This window comes from Puma concolor, chromosome D4 (genome assembly GCF_028749965.1).
Source record: "Puma concolor isolate L17-30 chromosome D4, mPumCon1.1.hap2, whole genome shotgun sequence".
Taxonomy (NCBI): Eukaryota; Metazoa; Chordata; class Mammalia; order Carnivora; family Felidae; genus Puma; species Puma concolor.
This window is the reverse complement of record NC_141679.1, coordinates 46,666,112-46,681,463: the sequence shown is the minus strand read 5'-3', so window position 1 is coordinate 46,681,463 and position 15,352 is coordinate 46,666,112. Positions and strand designations below refer to the sequence as shown.

The window sequence follows — 15,352 nt, the reverse complement described above, 5'->3', positions numbered from 1 at the left end:
GCGCAGTCGGTTAAGCGGCCGACTTCAGCCAGGTCACGATCTCGCGGTCCGTGAGTTCGAGCCCCGCGTCGGGCTCTGGGCTGATGGCTCAGAGCCTGGAGCCTGTTTCCGATTCTGTGTCTCCCTCTCTCTCTGACCCTCCCCTGTTCATGCTCTGTCTCTCTCTGTCCCAAAAATAAATAAACGTTGAAAAAAAAAAAAAAAAAAAAAATTAAAAAAAAAAAAAAAAGAATAAGGTATCAGCTGGGGCACGTGGGTGGCTCATGTGGTTAAGCATCTGACTTTTGATCTCAACTCAGGTCATGATCTCATTGTTCCTGAGTTTCAGCCCTGCGTCTGCCTCTGCACTGATGGCTAGGAGCCTGCTTGGGATTCTAGCTCTACCTCTCTCTGCCCCTCTCCTGCTCGTGCATGTGCGTGCTATTTCTCAAAATAAGTAAACTTTAATTTTTTTAATGTTTATTTTTTGAGAGAGAGAGAGAGAGAGAGAGCGCGAGCAGGGGAAGGGCAGAGAGAGAGAGAGGGAGACAGAGGATCTGAAGCAGGCTCCAGGCTCCAGCTGTCTGCACAGAGCCCTATGTAAAGCTTGAATCCCTGAAACCACGAGATCATGACCTAAGCTGAAGTCGGACGCTTAACCAACGGAGCCACCCAGGTGCCCCAAAATAAATAAACTTAAAATGCCCCCCCTTTGCTCATGCTCTTTCTCAAAAATAAACATTTTAAAAAAATGAAAAAAAAAAAAAAAAGACTGACTGATGGGTAACAACAAAAAGACAGGAGTATATGCCAAATGAGAACTCTGAAAATGAGGTTGCTAGAAAAGGCTACTGAATCAAGAAAAGTACCTAAGTCATTGGGGGAAAACTGTGCTTTCTGAAGGCAGCAAGAAAAATGCCCACGTTTTTGCCTTGATATCCTCAGACTTCTAAGAATGAAGGAAAGGAAGGTATAGTATTACAGAGTAGTGAATCAGGGTTTACAGACCCAGACAACCCTGGGTTCAGATTCATTAGGCCATCTGTGCATCTCTAATGCGCAACCAGAGTTGAATCATTGTATTGGAGAATGCGAGAGTCATAATCACATGTAACCCAAACAGCTCCATGTTTTAATGCTGGGGGTAACTGGTTTATTTTATTGTTTATAATTAGCAGATTATCTTGAAGCCAATCTCCTAGACACAAACACATGGACTTTACAGACTCTTTAAACAGGATACATCACTAAAGGATCCAGTAACAGCCCACAGTGAAAAGTAATAATTCTGAGGAAAAAAAAAAGATCTCCCTGTGACAGAACAAAACACATTCCTATAAAATTAACAAAAAGCAGTGTAAGAAGCAAGCTTCTATTTTATGAAAAAATCTACACCACTAACTCATGTAAAATAATTCATCAACTCAAAAAGTAGAAACAAAGATCAAATATTAATTTTAAAAATACCTGACACACTATAATGTGTGTATATAGTCTCTTACATGGTTTAAGACTATCTGAGTATTAAACACCCAGTTTTTCTCAAGTTGTGGCAAGCCCAAATATCGTTCTGACTGTACAGTCACTCATGAAGATCGAACTCAAACAGAACTCTTCTTAGAATTACCATCTTAAATTTTGTATCATTACACCTGTAATTTTTTCAAGAACTGGGTCTTTTTTATTTTTAAGACAGCTTTACCATTTGATTATATTCACTGTAGAAAAATGTGAAGACACAGAAAAATATAAAGAAAATTAAAATTGTTTCCCTCCCCCAAATATGGTAACAAAAGATTATAATATATTCATTTCTAGTCTTTTTATACATCAATGCAGAATTTAAAGACAAAATTAGCAATGTAAAATGCTTACACATATCCTTTTGTCATTTCATATTACAGAGCAGTCATTTCTTTAGGACATTAAATATGTGAAAACATGATCTTTACTTGGCTGCTTCACAATCTAATTAGAGCTAGGTCATAATTTACCTCCAACTGTTGGATATTCAGATTGTTTTGTATATTTGTTATTATAACTAAAACTATATTAGATATCCTTCTTTATACATAATTCTTTGTATCTCTGATAATTTTATAAAGATAAAGTCCTAGGACTAGAGTAGCCAGCACAAAGGGTGTAAGTATTTTTAAAACTTTTTAAAACTGTAGGAATTTTACCAAACTGCCCTCCAGAAAGACTGTATGAATTTACAGTTACACCAATAAATAGTCTAGGAATTCCAGTTCTTCTTCATATTTCCTTGGTAACATAGGAAGCTGGATGTTATCTCCTACCCTGTATTATTACAAACTTACTGGGGGAAGGGCAAATGGGGTCTTGTCTTTTTAAGAATTTTTCCACGTGTTTAACTGGTGATTTGCTTTCCTTCTGTTTTCTGAAGCAGTCCAAGCCTTCTAGAAGGCATTTCTGATATGTGCATGTCTTGTCATGTTCTTCCTTAGCAGGCAGGGGCATGAGAGCTGCATGTCTTTCCATGTTTTTTCCATTAACTAGGCAGAAATTTCCCAAATGACTGGAATTAGAAAGTCTTCTGGTCTTCTAGGCAGCCATGCTCTTTTAATGTCTTGGTAATAAAACAGAAAACTGGGCTGTATTCTAAAAGGAAGAAAGCAGGCATAGATTACAGTTAACCAAGCACTTGCTGTAGGTAGTGATTCTTAGGATCAGGATAATCACCTGGAGTACTTATTACAAAACCAGATTTTAATTTTAATGTTTATTTTTGAGAGAGAGAGAGAGCACGAGAAGGGGAGGCCAAGAGAAGGAGACAGGGTCTGAAACAGGCTCCAGCTCTGAGCTATCAGCACAGGGCCCAACACAGGGCTTGAACTGACAGACCTCAGGACGGTGACCTGAGCCAAAGTCGGATGCTTAACCGACTGAGCCACCCAGGTGCCCCAAACCAGATTTTGATTTCAGAGAGTGAGGACTCATGGTGTACACTCCTCAGAAAATTCTCATGTTCACCAAAGCTTAAAAACAACCAACCAGAGGTGGGACTTGGGACATAGCTCATAACTCTTTGTTCCTCTGTCTCTCTCTCCTTTCCTGTAAAGTGTGTTTATTTCAAGAAGGTTGTTCAGATTCTCTCAGATCTCTATTCCCTTTCACATTCACTAGGACACATTTTATGCACCAACCTCCAGCCTCGATTAATTTAACGCAATCTCTGTCATTCACCTTATCCCACTGGAAAAAATCCTTGAAATTTTAACATACTGGTATCTCCAAACATAATAGGATCTTCTTTATCACAGCGAGTCTTATATATCTTTATAAACCACAGCTGGACACACAACAGGTACTAAGTGTTTCTGAAATGCATGAGTGAATGTATGATACACATTTCAGTGTACAGAGGTCTGAACATGCTACCCCAGAAAACCCCAAAAGAATAAGCGGTTATTAGTAGGGTGTCCCTTAATGTGACAGAATGGAGGTCATGATTCTTAGTTTTGTCTAGAGCAGCAATTCTTCATTTTCTTCAGAATCTGATGATCAATTTCTTTCCTGAGAATCTGATGAAAGCTACACCTATTAACCCTCTTTAAAAATGCATATATACAGGGGCGCCTGGGTGGCGCAGTCGGTTAGGCGTCCGACTTCAGCCAGGTCACGATCTCGCGGTCCGTGAGTTCGAGCCCCGCATCAGGCTCTGGGCTGATGGCTCAGAGCCTGGAGCCTGTTTCCGATTCTGTGTCTCCCTCTCTCTCTGCTCCTCCCCCGTTCATGCTCTGTCTCTCTCTGTCCCAAAAATAAATAAATGTTAAAAAAAAAAAAAAAATGCATATATACAGAAATACACTATTTTTACATACTTTTCAGAAGTTTCTCAGAAGGAAAGGAACACATGAATTTCTACCATTCAAGCATTTTTTACTTAAAAATGAGGCTGAAATAATTTATTGCTTGGGAAATTATCTTCAAATTCAAAAGACCATGGTCAAAATACGGTCAGTTGGAAAACCTAAAAAAAAAAAAACCCATCATATTTTGCAGGTGACATTAGCCTCAGCAGCTGCAAAAGTATGAGTCATATTTCCCACAATCAATAGTGTGCTTGTTTAGACAAGCTAACGTTATGCTGCTCCTACTGCACCGCACTCAGGAAAATATAACGGTTTCTGGTTATAACACTCCCTATTCTTAGAAATTATTGTTTCCCTTTCCTTCTTAATTATAGGGTTGCCTGTATTCAATTATGATGGGGGAAAAGGGCTATCGTTTACTCACTTAAGAACATGTATCTCCTAGGTATACAGGTTGAAACCAACACAGGTATTTCCTGTCCCTTATGGACTTGAAGTCTAGTGGGAAAACAGAATACAAATTCCAATATTCTTGACTTTGCCAGTCCTTAAGGCTGACAGACACCTTGTTATAGGGTGTGCTGCAGCCTGCTATATCAGTTTGCAAGAACCAGCTCTGTGTATCTATCAGTGGCTTTGTGTGGACAGCTTGAAGTCAGCTGTGCTGGAGCATTTATACCATGCAGTCAGCATCCACTCCAAATCATGGTTCCTCCAAGCCCAGCAGTTGTCCATCACTGACCACCACACGGTGTCTTCATCACACTGAAATCGTGGCTCTCATTCCAGGGCTCCTTGGTAGTAGCAGTTCAGGTAGGGAGGGCTTTTACCAACTTTTCAAATCCTCTCTCAACTACCTGTCATAAGATCCAAGAGTACAGGTGTGTTCTAGGCCTTAGAACATGCTAGTTACCTTCTCTGGATAGTAGGGGAATATAATATCCAATCCATTTGAGGCAATTCCTTATCCAATGGGGTTAATCATCAGAGTCACAAAATGTCCAAATAAAAATCATGAGTCTCTGAGTTTAGCAGTCTGTTTAAATTATATTCTGGGAATTACTACTAGAGTTGAAAAGCTACCAATCTACAACCCATCCCATGTTTATCATTAATCACTGTCTTAATTTGACACAACATCAGCCCTGGGTAGACATTCTTTGGCACCGTTTTGGTATTGCTATCTTAGTGTTTTGGCTTTAAATTTTGCATGGATCTGCCGAACAGCAAATAGCTTTGTCAACAATGTAAGCCATGTGCACAATAAGCACAATCAATCTTCTTTAAAGTATGACTTAGTGATACCTTGCAAAGCATGACAATGTTAAGAATCTGGCGGACTAGATAATAAAACTCTCACCACCTCGACTTTCAACAGTCTTGCATTATTAGCCAAAACATAAAACTACTCAATTTTAGTATGATAGTAAAGAGCATGAAAACTTGTAGAGAACTTCTAGACTAGTATAAAATACACGACGGGCTAAATCAAGGTGAAGTGAAAATAAGAGAAAAAGGCAGCTGAAGGTCTATGGAAGGGTCGCTTGAAGATGGCTAAGGATACTTACCTTCAGGTTCTGGAGGGTTTCTGACCATTCCATGGACCCTATCTGAGGTATGGTAGTGAGGAGTAAACTTTTGGCTTTATTGGCATTTTCTTTCAGGGTCTTTAAGACCCGGTCCACTGAAACCTAGAGAAACAACAGCACAGGGTGTTACTAGCAATTTATAATTCCACTGCTTTTCGCAGACCATTTTCCCGAGTTTCTACCTCATCTGTGAAGTCAGTTTACTCCAATTCCAATCCCCTGAGCACCAGCTCTGCATTTTTCAAGGCAGTCTTGCTTCCAGGGGGAAGGTCTTGGAGAAACCTAATGACATCTCTGAAAAGCACCACTGGTTCTCAATATAATGCCTGAGAAACCATCTCAGAAGTATGTGTTAGCATGGTCTAGAAAGATGTGGCTAATTCTCCTCACATCCACAGTAAAATGGATCCCAGTCTTAAAACCATTGCTACACTGGCTAACCAATCAGAAGATGAACATATTTCTCTTAAAAAAAAATTTTTTTTTTTTAATAGAACTACCCTATGATCCAGCAATTGCACTATCAGGTATTTATCCAAGGGATACATGCTGTTTCGAAGGGGCACATGCCCCCCAATGTTTATCGCAGCACTATCAACAATAGCCAAAGTATGGAAAGAGCCCAAATGTCCATCGATGGATGAATGGATAAAGAAGATGTGGAATATATATACAATGGAGTATTTATTACTCGGCAATCAAAAATAATGAAATCTTGCCATTTGCAACTATGTGGATGGAACTAGAGGGTATTATGTTAAATAGTCAGAGAAAGATAATTATCATAGGACTTCACTCATACGAGGACTTTAAGACAGAACAGATGAACACAAGGGAAGCAAAAATAATATAAAAACAGGGAGGGGGATAAAACATAAGAGACTCTTGAATATGGAGAACAGAGGGTTACTGGAGGGGTTATGGGAGGCAGGATGGGCTAAATGGGCAAGGGGCTTTAAGGAATCTACTCCTGAAATCACTGTTACACTATATGCTAACTAACTTGGATGTAAATTAAAAAAAAAAAATCTTTCTTAATGTTTATTCATTTTTTGAGAGAGAGCGAGCGCATGAATGGGGGAGGGGTAGAGAGCAAGGGAGACACAGAATCTGAAGTAGACTCCAGGCTGTCAGCAGAGGGCCTGATTCAGGCGCTCGAACCCACGAACTGCGAGATCATGACCTGAGCCTAAGTCTGACATTTAACAGACTGAGCCACCCAGATGCTCCAGCACGTTTCCCTTTAGAGACGTCTTCAAGACGAATCAGTCTCATTATTTTTATAGCTCCCAATGAATTAATGGATGAGCTGCTAATATCACAGAAACAACAACAAAAAAATCCCAAACCAAACAAATAGTCCACTTTAATGAGCTTCCTGATGGGAAAACTAAACACTACATCTGCCACCTGAACTGGATCGAAAAATCTTTAGAACCAGCTGTCAATTTACAGAAAATAATACAGCGGACAGAGAAATCTTTCAAACTACCCCAAGGAGATGATTTCAGTGATCCAGATGGTGGGAAACTCTATGGGTCAAATGACCTGGTTTCTTTTCAGAACACTTGGAAGTAAAAAACTGTGGTGTTAGAGATCACTAGAAACGTGAACTCTGCCTCGATAAGTTAAGGAATTATTGTTGGAAAGTGATGATAATGTATGTTGTTAGGTGTCTATGGATAAAATTATGGATCAGAGTATAGATGAAATATGGTTGGCCATTAAGTTGGTATGTTCATAGATGAAGCTGGGTGCTGATTTATAAAAGCTCATAGTATTATCTACTTTTGTATATGACTGAAATTGCTTCATAAGGAAGTTGAAAATTGTGAATGTAAAATGGATAATTAGAGGTGGAATATTTGTCACACCTCACTGTACTTCAGAATGGATCTGAGGTTCAGGGACACAAGGACTATAATACTTTTCTACTTATTTCCTGGAGTTTATATAAAGTCCAAATCCCTCCCACAAACACTGAGGTGTGTTTTGGAAAAAAATGATGAGCACCGTTCACTGCGGGGATACGAAGCAGTGACGGGCTGGGTGCTGCCAGGTACATGGAGAGGCATACTTTAAGCAGAGTCTTCCAGGGCAGGCTCATGAAGCACCCAAGGGATTTACCTTATATTTGCTTTTTTTTTCCTTACACTTTTCCTTTTGACTGATATTTCTATATAGACTCTGACCTCTCTTTTCTTTGTTCCTAATGTTGGGTTCTACCCAAAATGCCCACTCTACTAACCTCCTCATAATAAAATCTAACCCTCTGTTTAAAGTTTATTATTTATTTTTGAGAAAGAGCAAGTAAGAGCTAGAGCAAGGGAGGGGCAGAGAGGGGGAGAAAGAGAGGATCCCAAACAGGCTCTGCAAAGCCCAATGTGGGGTTCGATCTTATGACCATGAGATCACGACCTGAGCCGAAGTCAGAGGCTTAACCGACTGAGCCACCCAGGCGCCCCTCTAAATCCTCTGTTTAATGTCTAGCTCAAATGTCAAGTTTTCTTCACACTTCTGCACCCCCCTCCGTCATAGCTGCCATCCGATGACCACCCCTGCATAGGAGCCAGCACTATGGTACTTGCTCAACATGTATCATTTGGTTTAATTCTCCCAGAAATCCTGCAAGGTCAAAACTATATACACCTCCCCCCCTCACTTTTGGCTCCATCCCACAGAAGAGTAAATGGATCAAATAACCTGCCCCGTCTTACAAGTAAATGGAGCAACAGGAATTTGACAGCGGGTTTAGGCAACTCCCAGATCTTCACACCACGCCAGGCTGCACATCTGGTCTAAAGCACAGTGACACACATGGCTGGTTGATGATGCGAACTTCATCTATGCTTTTCTTGTGGCATTCAGCGTTATCTGCCTTCATGCCTTACCACTTACACCCAGCTTAGTTTCTCTGCTTTCAACTCAAGCGACTCCAACTGACTGCTTTCCAAACCTCATGTATTAAAGGAAAGCACCATTTGCTCTGCAGAGGAGACCGATGTTACCAGACTGAGCAGAAAGCCACAGGCAGGAAGCAATCTGCTCTTGGGGAGTGGCAGGGGCTGGAGCCTCCTGCTAATTGGAGGCAGCTTCTCAACACCGCAAGTCTGAGCTGTCCCTTAGGTGACCAGAGCTGCCAAGTCAGAGATTATGCTGTGTCAGGATCTGGAAGTCTCTTACACACCAAGCTACTGATGCAAAACAAGGAACCTGTGTTCAAGTATAACCCAAACTCCATATACACAGATGGACAGACAGCAAGAACATCTTACTCGGTTTTGTATGAAAATGGACGGTGAAACAAGCAGTTCTGACGTAGTGGGAAGGGTCACCTTGGAGAAGATGTCAGCTCCCCTACGTGTGCTCAGAACAGCCAGCCCTGTACTCGTTCTTTACTTCAAAACTCCTTGACTGTACTTTTGTCCCTTTCTCTATTTTAGTCTATGTGCTGCTGAAGCGAGCACTCCCTTTCTCTTTTAAAATGAGATAGAGGACGGGGCGCCTGGGTGGCGCAGTCGGTTAAGCGTCCGACTTCAGCCAGGTCACGATCTCGCGGTCCGTGAGTTCGAGCCCCGCGTCGGGCTCTGGGCTGATGGCTCAGAGCCTGGAGCCTGTTTCCGATTCTGTGTCTCCCTCTCTCTCTGCCCCTCCCCCGTTCATGCTCTGTCTCTCTCTGTCCCAAAAAAATAAATAAATGTTAAAAAAAAAAATTTTTTAAATGAGATAGAGGACAAGACATATGATCCAGTTTCTTCAAGTAAAATCCAAGGAGTGAAAAGACAGGGGAATATTAGATTGAAAGAGATATAAGAGGCGTATCATTCCAGGGGCGCCTGGGTGGCTCAGTTGGTTAAGTGTCTGACTCTTGATTTCAGCTCAGCACATGATCTCACAGTTGTGAGATCGAACCCTGTGTTGGGCTCTGTGCTGAGTGTGGAGTCTACTTAAGATTCTCTCTCCCTCTCCCTTTGCCCTTCCTGCACAAGCTTGCATCCTCTCTCTCAAAACAAAACAAAACAAAACAAAGCAAAACAAAACAAAACAAAAAAAGGTATATCATTCAAATGCAATGTATGGGTTATAAGGGACCCTGATGTGAATGGTTGTAGAAGATTAGAAGGAAAATGTCAACAGTCTAGATATTTGATTACACTAGGAATTCATATCAGTATTTTGGGGGTACAATAATGGTATTGTGGTTATTTTGTTATTTTATTTAAAAAAATAAAAGAGACTCCTTTTGGAAAAATATTTACTCAAAATAATGAGGGCAGGGGAGAGAGAAGTGGGTAGGGGTATATTTATATGACCCAAGACTGGCCATAGGAAAGGTGGGTGATGGGTAACTGGGAGTTCATTATACTAGACTCTCTACTTTTGTAGCTGTTTGAAGTTTTCCACAATGAGAATATTTATTTTGGGAGCCTGACTGAAGTGGTCGAGTGTCTTCAGATACCAGTTGGACCTTGCCGTCTTTCCTGCCCAGAACTCCTTACTAATCTCCCCGCTGAAATCCTTAGTCTACATGGCGCTGCCTGCCTCCCTCCCTCCTCTCCACTCCACCCACGCATGCCTGCCTTTCCCACCGCACATACACCAGAAAGGCTTCCCAGACTTCAAATGCTTGGTTGAGTCAACTGGATATGTACTTCTCACCATACTATTTCTTTATAAGCCTGAGCTTTCTTACATTGGTCTGCTTAACCTCTGTAGTTCCTCCCTAAGCCCCCCAAAAACTCAGAATGTTAGACCCTTACAGGCTTGACTGTCTGCTGTCATATTCCTACACCAAGCATCATCCATCCAGTCATGGCAGGTTAAACAGATATGAACACAGAGTCCTCTTACCAGGAAGAGGTAATAGGTCTTTCCCTTTGAAAACAAACAACCCGTAGCACAGGATAAGGAAATTACAACCAAAACACACTTTCGCCTTTAAAATAAGGCCCAAGTCTCGGGGTGCCTGGGTGTCTCAGTTGGGTAAGCGTCTGACTTCTGCTCAGGTCATGATCTCATGGTTCGTGGGTTTGAGCTCTGGGTCGGGCTCTGTGCTGACTGTTCAGAGCCTGGAGCCTGCTTCGGATTCTGTGTCTCCCTCTCTTTCTGTCCCTCCCCTGCTTGTATTCTCTCTCTCTCTCAAAAATAAACATTAAAAAAATAAAAAATAAGGCGCAAGTCTCAAAATGAATTCCCACTGCACCTACATGTCTACAATGTACTGTTTACTGTTGATCCTTGGAAAGAAGTGTCTTGTTCTTCTCTCTGGAGACCTATTTTGTATCTTCCAATGAGAACTATAAAGAAAATATTTGACCATATATAAAAAGCTGACTTTAAGACCTGGTAGAAAGGTGGTTTCTGGAACTAATACAGTAGAAACAAATGGTTAAGGCACTCTCTCAATGGCTCTCGTGGCACCCGGAAACCCAGGCGGTATATATTCAGAAGCAAATTCCACCTACCGCTTCCTCATGCTCCTTCCAGCAATCATAATCTGTCGCCATGGCGATACTTGCATAGCAAATTCCAGCCTCCTTAGCAAGAACCACCTCGGGAACCGTGGTCATGTTGATAACATCCGCCCCCCAGGTGCGGAACATGAAGCTTTCTGCCCGGGAGCTAAAGCGAGGTCCCTCAATTGTGACCATTGTCCCTTTTGAGTGGCACCGGAGCCCTAACTTTTTAGCAGTCTCTATGAGGACCTAGAAAACACACAGAGTCACAAACTCAAAACATACAAATGTAAGTAACAGTTTAATATTGTTTTTTTTTCCCCCAATGTTGAACAAGTTAATTACTTAAGTATTTTTCTATAAATGGCTAGTACCTGGAGGCCCTCAGACAGAGCCTGGGAGATCACGGAAATGTGTTTCTTGGATCCTCACCTTCCTTACATAATCCTGTTCCCCCAGCGCCTTGCACATATGGCTTACAGCAATAAAAGCAAACAGTGAGCTTTTTCTATACACTAGGCATTTCTTTTTATACTTTAATTTCATTTATTTCTTAACAGCTTGAAGAGACTAAGCTGGGTTGTGAATATGGATTTGAGTCTGAGCTCTTCACCCCAGAGGCTGAGCTAAGGTTCTGATTCTAGTCACATCTCAAAGACATGCTAGGAACAGTTTCCAAGCTCCTGAAAGGTCTTTCATACACAATCTAAAGACCATTGTAAAAGCTTTTCTTGGCTAGAAGATGATTTCTTCATAATCTCTTTTGCCTGTTGCCTCTCCCACAAACATACCGAAACAGAATGAGGCTGTGCAGGTTTTTTCTCTCTAGGGATAAATTTATCATGGCATCTCTTTCAATGGTAAGGCTATGCATGGATTTTAAAAACATTATTTTTTTTTAACATTTATTTATTTTTGAGACAGAGAGAGACAGAGCATGAATGGGGGAGGGTCAGAGAGAGGGAGACACAGAATCTGAAACAGGCTCCAGGCTCTGAGCTGTCAGCAGAGCCCCACGCAGGGCTCAAACCCACGGACCGCGAGATCATGACCTGAGCCGAAGTCGGAGGCTTAACCGACTGAGCCACCCAGGCGCCCCTAAAAACATTATTTAAAAGCCTGATCAGTTTTTCCAGTATCTAATTAATAATGTACATCTAACCTTCAGGTTATTAATTTCTAGCCTGTGCTTCAACATTCCTTTTTAATTAAAAACAAAAATGAAGTCCTAAAAAAAAAAAATTAAGTCTTTTAAACTTAACTGTTAACCTACTTAAGCACTGCCAGAAATTCACTTAATCTTTGTATGTTGTTTTCTCATCTGTAAAATGGTAATTAAGATTGTATTATAGAAGTGTTGTGCAGGTTAAAGGAGCTAAGGAATATACATCACAGAACTGTGTTGGGCATATTGTAAACACTGTGTAAAAAGCCAAACCGGTCTTCTAACAATTGCTAATTTTGGCACCTTCTACACACGTTTGCCAAATAATTGACAAAGGTTCCTGGGGTGCTTTAAATATAAAATGGAGAGACTCAATGTCAATAAAGTCTCCAATTTAGGCCAAAGTATGTCTAGCCTGCATGTGTCGGAACCACATAAGCAAATTAACCTATTTCTTAAATAATTTTGGCAACTCCAAATTTAGAAGCGTGACAAGTCATAGGACAGTGAACAGTTGATGTTATATCATGTTTATTTATCCCAGATTATGTTGAAAATAAGAATATGCTTAATAAAAACTTTTCCCTAGAGTACAGGTTATAAATTCAAAGGCCTAAATCACTCCTCTTTCCCCTACCTACCCCCGCCACCCCCAAATTAAGAATATACCCAGCCTAGGGGTGCCTGGGTGGCTCTGTTGGTTGAGCATCCAACTTTGGCTCAGGTCATGATCTCCCAGTTCGTGAATTCAAGCCCTGCATCAGGCTCTGTGCTGACAGCTCAGAGACTGGAGGCTGCTTCAGATTCTGTTTTTCTCTCTCTCTCTGTCCCTCCCCCGCTGGTGCTCTGTGTCTCTCTCAAAAATGAATGAACATTTAAAAAATTGTTTTTAAAAGATATAGCCAGCCCAGTCCTGTCTTCATTAAATGTCTTTTAAAATCCTGAATACCTAAGCTGTATGTCTGGCCAAACTTGAGCACCTCTAGAGATGAGTGAAGGAATAACACAACCACTTGGTACATTGGATTATGGCGTGTTAAGTTCTCACGTCACTCTGGGAGGTGGGTGCATGATGGTGAGGAGGAAGAAGAGAAGGCTTCTTTGGGTGTGGGCCAGCTACAGTGACAGACCCCGGGGTCTCGTCACTTTGCACCCCCCACAAGAACAGAGAACTCCAACACTATGTACCAGAGATACAAACCACAGGCTGACTGAGAGATCTCTGGGTCTGAGGTCAAGATGCTTTCATTTACATGTTTTGAGCAATCATGATGGAATTCCTGAACCTACCACCATCCTTCAAATATTATCAGCAATATTAGATCACCAAGCTAAATATATTTTATGTGTTAGAACTTCCAAAGACTGTGTCTTCAGATTACCTCCTAAAACGACATGAAGTGAAAATATTTTGGGGGTAGAAGTGACATGGGACAAAAGATAAACACTACAAAAGGATATTATTCTGTGACGAGTATTTTTTCTACCCACGTCCTAGTGAGCCAATTCACCTCCCCAAGGGAAATCACTAGTTTTTTGGGTCAGTTTTCCAAAAAGACTATTTGCATGTAAATATTTTCATATTTACCTCTTTATATATAACACAAGTGGTAGAGCAGTACAACCATTGTTCACACCTTGTTTGCCACTTGACAATTCACCTTGACAATCCTTCCTCATCAGTACATGAAAAGTCATGTGAATGTTCAAAGTTAAAGTAATAATTACCAAGGGGCAGCACCATCTACTCTTTACATTTCTGGACAATATTTACAAATCTCTCAGAGTATGTAGGAATAAAGTTATATTCCAAAGGCTTATTTTTCTTTTTTTTTTTTTTTAGTTAGAGAACACGCACAAGAGGAGGGGGGTGGGAATGGGGAGAGGGAGAGAGTGGGAGAGAGGGAGAGAGAGAATATCCCAAGCAGGCTCAACATTCAGTGTGGAGCCTAACATGGGGGCTCCATCCCACAACCCCGGGATCATGACCTGAGTTGAAATGAAGAATTGGACGCTCACCTGCCTGAACCACCTAGGCACCCCTTTCCCATTTTCTTAAACTGCCTTTCCTAGCACTCTAAATGTTGGGGGGGTCCCTTGACTTGGCTAGACCAATAACTGCTGAGTTAATGTGGTCTCAAGGGAGGCCAAACTCTGTTACTGGAAACTATCACCAAGCCACCACATTTGCATGAGTTCTGAAGACATCATTAGTATTTCCCTTACCCTACCTCTACTCCTAGTACTGTAAATCAGTGTTTTCTCTGTGGGACAAGATCTCAAGCACATCTCTCCCTAGTCTATTTCTTCCCAAGCTGCCCCCATTTGGAAATGGATGACAATTTTATATACATCTAATTAACCCTGGGAAACAAATTCATTATGTGGACAGATCTGTGTTTCAGAGGGAAGACTAGCACCAACATTTTGATATATTCTGCTAACTACCCAGAAACATATACATCCAAATACAAAAATACAAACTTAACCTTCCATTTTTTTAAAACAAATAAAAAATTACTTTCACAGAAATCAGAGGGAACCAACAAGCAGTGGTATATCTGAAATGGCTTCCCTGCCCCCTGATCCCCCGCAACTCCTGGTTTAAGATTCTAGAATTTTGAGATCACAGTCAGGTTAAGATGCCCTTGCTATTAACCACAAGGAACCTATTTTTACACAATTATGCAGGGTTGAACATAAAAGTTCTTCTACTTTCCATATGTAGGTGTTGAAATTATCTGAATGAGTGGCATGGTTAGGTACTTCCACTGGCATTTGTAGGGCTAACCCCGTAGTTCTGAGAGTTTACTATAATCCTGGAAAGGAGGCTGGACAGTAATAGCCAAACTCATCTTAAAAGTCAATGATGCCAATCTGACAATTTACAGATTATCACTAATAACTTAATTCATAAAAGCAGGTCCCACTCATTGGATGTCTCATAACAGGTATAGTTCAAAGCACTTTATGAGTAATAACCTATCTATCCCTCACACATTTCTATGAGGTACAGGTTATCATTATCTTCATTTTTCAAATGGGGAAACTGAGGCTCAGAGGCATTAAGTAACTTGTCCAACAAAACACAACTAAGCAGAAGAGCAGAGGTTTGATCCAAGAACCAAGGTAATCTTGTTCTAGACTATACATCCTTGACTAATACGCTGTCCTACACTAAATTATTTAAAAGGTATTCTGGGCCACCAGGGTGGTTCAGTCAGTTAAGTATCCGACTCATGGTTTCAGCTCAGGTCATGATCTCATGGTTCATGGGATCATGCCCTGAGTCGGGCTCCATGCGGACAGCTCAGGGCCTGCTTGGGA

General features: G+C 41.1%; 1 protein-coding gene across 3 annotated transcripts in view; it reads right to left on the bottom strand.

The window, feature by feature from the left end:
• Positions 1-1,105: 1,105 nt before the first annotated feature.
• The window catches only part of MTAP (methylthioadenosine phosphorylase), a 48,766-nt gene continuing 34,519 nt past the window's right edge, over positions 1,106-15,352 (bottom strand). The window contains exons 6-8 of one of the 3 annotated variants that reach the window (XM_025912105.2): positions 10,870-11,109; positions 5,384-5,506; positions 1,106-2,601 (exon numbers count right to left, since the gene is read on the bottom strand). In XM_025912105.2, coding sequence (XP_025767890.1) covers positions 2,563-2,601; positions 5,384-5,506; positions 10,870-11,109 — 402 coding nt within the window. In that variant the 3' untranslated portion in view covers positions 1,106-2,562. Of the gene's footprint in view, positions 2,602-3,792; positions 3,974-4,035; positions 4,673-5,383; positions 5,507-10,869; positions 11,110-15,352 lie in introns of those variants that run through there. The other 2 variants (XM_086685403.1, XM_086685404.1) reach the window with 2 other exon arrangements.